General features: G+C 43.3%; 1 protein-coding gene across 1 annotated transcript; it reads left to right on the top strand.

Moving 5' to 3' along the window:
• The first annotated feature begins 5,098 nt into the window (after positions 1–5,098).
• LOC101640223 (serine palmitoyltransferase small subunit A-like) lies at positions 5,099–5,343 on the top strand. Its single transcript, XM_045288412.1, has one exon. The coding sequence runs from the start codon at positions 5,104–5,106 to the stop codon at positions 5,341–5,343; it is 240 nt and encodes a 79-aa protein (XP_045144347.1). The 5' UTR covers positions 5,099–5,103.
• The last annotated feature ends 286 nt before the right edge of the window (positions 5,344–5,629 follow it).

Raw genomic sequence — 5,629 nt, 5'->3', positions numbered from 1 at the left:
TTAGTGTCAATCAACTCACTTTTTGATCCGATCTGGGGGAGCCAATTTCTCCTGATTGAATGCAAAGAACATTACTGAGTACCAAATATAGCTCTCTGGATCAAACCAAGCCTTGTACAGGTCCCATAGACCCACGTCTAGAACTCCAGAGCACACGGGTCTCGATTTAGGTGCCATATCCCTCTTCCTTTGATTTCCCATCATCAAGTGAGCCCCTCTCTAGCAGGGTCACAGATTCAGTTCCCTATCTGATTCTCCTTTGGGTTTCATGTCTCCCTGTTAGCACGTGAGTGTTTGAAGGCATTCTGTCCGTCATTCCTGTTACACATTTCCTGTTCCAGTAGTGGCATCAGCTTCTTGGTATTTTATAAAGGGATGGCCAGCACTGTGTGAATTTCCTCAAAACCCAGCACTCTTGGCTCCAAAACAAACTCACTGCCATTGAGTTGATGCTAAGAGCGGCCCTATAGGACATGGTAAAACTACCCTTGTGAGTTTCCAAGATGGTATCTCTTTATAGGAGTAGAAAGTGCCGTCTTTCTCCTGCACGCTTGGCTATTCCTCCATCCATCAACAGTGAGTATTGAAATTTACCTGGAGTTTCTCCTAACCCGTTCAGGTTTTCTAAAAGAACCACAAGGTAACACTATCTCCAAACCCAATCTCTCCACAAGATAGGACCCCAGTTCGGAGGTGTCTCTCAGTTCCACCATGCAGCAGCTCGCACAGGGGGCTGACTGAGTGACCGAGGCTGGCAGGGTCTGGGCTCCCTGATCCCATGTCAGGCTGTCCCTAAAAGAATCCAAGCTGATTTCCAGGTTCCACATCATCCAATTTTCACTCCTGATTACCAGGAGGGCGACCATTGCTCCCCCAACCTGAAGCAGTAAGTGGGCAGAGCGTGTCCACTTTAAGGGTCTCTGGGAACAACAGATGGCAATATGTTGGCATGTAAAGCTTCAAGGGGGCTCAATTACTGGGGGGGCGGGGAAACACAACAACCAACTTTCCTTAAAATAAAAAAGTTTACAGATTCTTTAACTTGCAGAAATTGCTGACAGTTTTTTTTTTTAACCCAGCAGGAGCAAAAAGAAGCTGACAACTTATTTTTGCAGGTTATATTCATTCAAGTCTATTTTTAGAGTTTTTTTCCCCTTAAGTAAGTAGACCAGAATAGCATTCTGTTTGAAAATCCCCATCTGTTCCTAGCAGTGTATTCAGTCTCACAGGGCTTGTGGTGGCCATACTCTGACGATCATAAAATGACATTCCCCACGACAAGGACAAAGGAGGCATTTTTTGTATCTTCATAAGCAGTGTTTATGAAATGCAGTAAAGGGTACCAGGCAGGCAGTATTTCAATACCCACTAAACTACTATCAGTATATTCTTTTTATATATTCAGAAGCCCCCCAAATAACATCCTTGACTATTGAAAAGGAGAGTCAAAGAACCTGGTGCATTTAAATAGATTTCTTATTAAAAGGCAACACAACCTTATCTTGGGTTGTTCAGGTAAAAATTAACCTGTGGTAAAAAGAAAGCCAAGTCAGAACATTATAAAAAGATCTCTTCTCCTACCTCTTTTTTTTTTTTTTTTTTTTTTTGCGGTTTACGATCGACTCTCCTTCTGTAACCAAGTTCTTTCTCAAAGCCCCCTAGAGGCCCCATAATTAGTGACTCATGCTTTTCTACGGAAATACAGTTGGTGCATGAAATACGAGATGAAGACGGGAATATGACATATGAGTAATCCGGCTGACAAGCACGTCTTAGAAGCAGTATTCTCATGTTGGTTAGACAGTGCTCCGCACACCCCCTCCTTGACGTTCTCAGGAGGGAGGGCGTGGAAAAGAAGGAAGGAGGGAAGGGTGGGGAGCAGCACCAGTTGGCCAGGCCCCTGGAACAGTTCAGGCTATTTTTAGTGTCCACTAAAAACCAGTGTCTTCAAAGCACTTGTTCACCGCCAGGTTAAAAGGTTTTTGCAAGGAAGAAGTAGATGAAGTTGTAGATGACGTTGCTTCGTGGCAAGCATTCAGAGTTTTAAACCGAGATAATAAATCCATCCTGGCGGTCACCTTCTCCCAGGGAAAAAACGGCCCCCCCCTCGACTTTCCTGGACCCCCTGGACAGCGCCTGGGCCCGCGCAGTTTCGCAGCGCCCCGGGTCCGTGCAGAGACGGAGCACGCGCACACCCTCAGCGAGCGCACATTCCTTGCCATTCGTGATTCTAGACCTCGCAGCACATTTCCAAAATAATTAGCAAGAGAAAGGCATACACACACAAACTCATTGGGGGCGGAGGGGCAGGGGGATTTGGGGTTTGTTTGTTTGTTTGTTTGTTTGTTTAAGGAAGAAGCTTTAAATGTTTTGTAACCCTCAGTGAAGTTCATCTGAAACTTGAGCACAAGCAGCTCCTTATCTGCGTCCATTCCAGGAAGCACCTTCCAGGGTTTCGTAAGAGCTGTCTCAGAGCCACCCCCACCCACCCTCACTCCCGACCATGCTGGCTCAGAGTCCCTTGAGGGCTTTCTTCACCTTTAACTGGCCCGTGGGACAATGCAAAAGTGACTAACCACTTTATTGGCTTTGGGGAAAAGAAATCGGCCAGGAGACCCTTCCCGACCCCTGCCCCAAAGGCCACTTACCCTTAGTTTCTCAGCAACTAAGCTGAGACTTAGAACTGTCTAGACCTGCTGGAAGAAGCATAAATTAGCACTAGAGCATAGGCTATGTCCAGAATTTCACAGCAAGCCACCATCACGTGTAACATCTATCAACATTAAACAATAAATTCTTAAAAAAACATCTAGAAGAGTGTTTGTTAAAGTCTATTCTTAGAACAAAAGAATTTAAATCAAGGGTTTGGGTAGAGAATACATAGGAAAGGGGTTTTGGAGTAGATTTCTGTTTCCCCCTCCCCTTTTCCTTTATCATTTTTCTCACAAGTCTCATCAAACATCCTCATATATGCGTAGTGGCATGTAAATGTCAACTTACAAAAAACAACTGTTCTGTTTTATTTAGGTTTTGAAATAGAATGTTTCTGTTGGAAAACGTTCACTGGCTTTGCCTAGTCGTGTAGCAGCAGCAAATTGGGCAAAACTGGTGCATATAAATATACAAAAGAAGTTCCTATTTCTTTCAGTGTGAGGAACTCAAATGAGGTTAAGGAGCTCCCCTATATGAGAGCAAGTGGACATGGGTCAATCCCTGAGAAATGAGTGAAGTGAAGTGAACTCAAATGTTGGTAAACCCAACCACTCTTAAAACACTTGGAACATCCTGGTATCTCTGTACAAGATATTTAGTCAGTTGGTGGAAATATGAACTGAAAGAACAAAACAGGTTCCTAGGTGTAATATATGTTGGGTGTTCTAACCACATTGTAACCACAGAAGAGTCAACAAGGACATACATTAATAACTAAGACACATAGGAACATGGAGATGCTCCATAATATTCCATTTGTCATCTGTTAGAATTTAAAAGCTAAGTGCATTGGGGGTCTCTTGCTTTGTCTATCGCTGCTCCACTCAGGTAGTCCTTCTGAGGGCTGTACCTCAACCTAGCCACAGGGCCTGAGTCATTCCTTGGTAGAGGGGTAAGCATTGAGTTACAGGGTAAGCATTGAGTTACAGTCCTCAGTGGGGATGGCAGAAGAAAGGAAGCCTGGGAGCCATCAAGAGGCATGTTGGGAGACATGACAGGGAGATGTGGGAGAAGACAGAGTCCTAGAAGCACCTGCACATGGGCCTAGTTCCCTTGAAACTCATTGAGCCAGTGATTCCCATGTTTTGTTCAGTGTAGTTCAGGGAGATTTTTCTCAATTGCCACCAAGAGTCCAGATACATATATTGGTGGCGCCTTCCAAATTCTTGTCCTATCTCATCCCTTTGCTGACACTTTCCAACCTAGCTCTAGATCCCCATCCAACCGAAATTATGTCTTTGTTCATGAGGGTTAAGTTCTGAAGCAGAATACCGACCACTTTGCTCTCTCTTGGAGTCTCTGTGTAAAGAAAATCAGTCTACTGTCAGCGAAGTAGGTGAGCAAATGGGTGCTTGAGAAGTGACAATCCTGTCACCTTCTTCCCTATTATATGGAATAATATATGCACTAGAGACTTCAATAAACTTCTTCCCTATTGTCAATAGAAACTTTTGAAGTGACCAGCCACCATACATTCCTCCCTCACTTTAACTGGAGTAGACAGAGCAGAGTGGCCCAAACAGCATTCAGACTCCAAGTCACATCTTTCTGAGAAGTCACACCTACTCTACAAAAGGTGGAGGGGGGACCAAACACAAACACAGCAAAATGACAACAACAAATCCACAAATATTGACCATGACACGAAATGTCAATGGACTGAATGCAAAATTTTTTTTAAAAAGACTTCTTTATATGTTGCCTACAAGAGACATACCATAAATGCAAAGACAAAAAAAGACTATAAAAATCAAAGGATGATGAAAAAATCTAACAAACCAATGGCAACCATAGAAAGGCAGGAGTAGCAATTTTAATCTCTGACAAAGTAGATTTCAAGGCAAACAACATGAGACAAGAATCAACACCACATAATGATTAAAGGAATAAAACTTCAATAACATATAACCTTAATAAACATATACACACCCAATGAAAGACTCAAAATAAATCAATCAAATGCTCACAGAATGGAAACAGAAATAAGTAGCTCAACAATAACAGTAGGAGACTTCGAACACCATTATCAAGGAAAAGCAGATTATCAGAAAAGAAACAGAAAAGTTAAACAACACAACCAACCAGCTCAAGCTCCTAGACAAACACAGAGCACTCCACCCAACAACACCAAAATATCCATTCTGATCCACTGCATGCAGTGCATACTCTAGAAAAGAATGTGCAAGGCCACAAGGTAAACCTCGACAAATTCACAAACATCGAGATCGTAAAATCCATCTGCTCAGATCACAATGCTATAATACTGGAAATCAATCATAGAAAGAACAGAAACATAAAGATAAACACATGGATACTGAACAACAAACTACTTAAAAATGACTGGGTAGACAGACTGATGGCGGTCCTGGCTGCGGCGAGTGCACGGCTGGGATGGCGTTGATGCGGGCCTGGAAACAGATGTCCTGGTTCTACTACCAGTACCTGCTGGTCACGGCGCTCTACATGCTGGAGCCCTGGGCGCGGACTCGGTTCAATTCCAGGCTGGTCTCCTTTGTGGGGATGGCGCTGTACACAAGCTACGTCTTCATGCCTCAGCACATCATGGCGATATTGCACTACTTTGAAATCGGGATCAAGATGGGACCAGGATGCAGAATAGGAGTTGTATGAGCCCCTAATAACATGATTGAAAAAAGAAAGAAATAGATGCAGAAAAAGCATTTGACAATATTGAACATTCATTCTAATAAAAACATTCCATATGATAGGAATAGAAGAGAAACTCCTGAACATAATAAAGACTATCTATGAAAAACCAATGCCCCCCACCACTAAATGCAACAGAGCGGCAAGGGGAGCAAAGTGACGAATTCCCCGGGGAATACCAAAAATAGACTTTGGAGACAGAGTGTGGCACCTCATGAGACTCGACTGGAAAACACTCGTAAAGGCCAAC

The sequence above is a fragment of the Echinops telfairi genome, unplaced genomic scaffold, assembly GCF_000313985.2.
Source record: "Echinops telfairi isolate 266 unplaced genomic scaffold, ASM31398v2 ScPeMD7_1;HRSCAF=3_1, whole genome shotgun sequence".
Taxonomy (NCBI): domain Eukaryota; kingdom Metazoa; phylum Chordata; class Mammalia; order Afrosoricida; family Tenrecidae; genus Echinops; species Echinops telfairi.
This window is presented reverse-complemented; position numbering and strand designations above follow the sequence as displayed.

What these genes read in the sequence shown, in the direction of transcription:
- LOC101640223 (XM_045288412.1), top strand. Translation starts at nt 5,104, where the DNA reads ATGGCGTTGATGCGGGCCTGGAAACAGATGTCCTGGTTCTACTACCAG.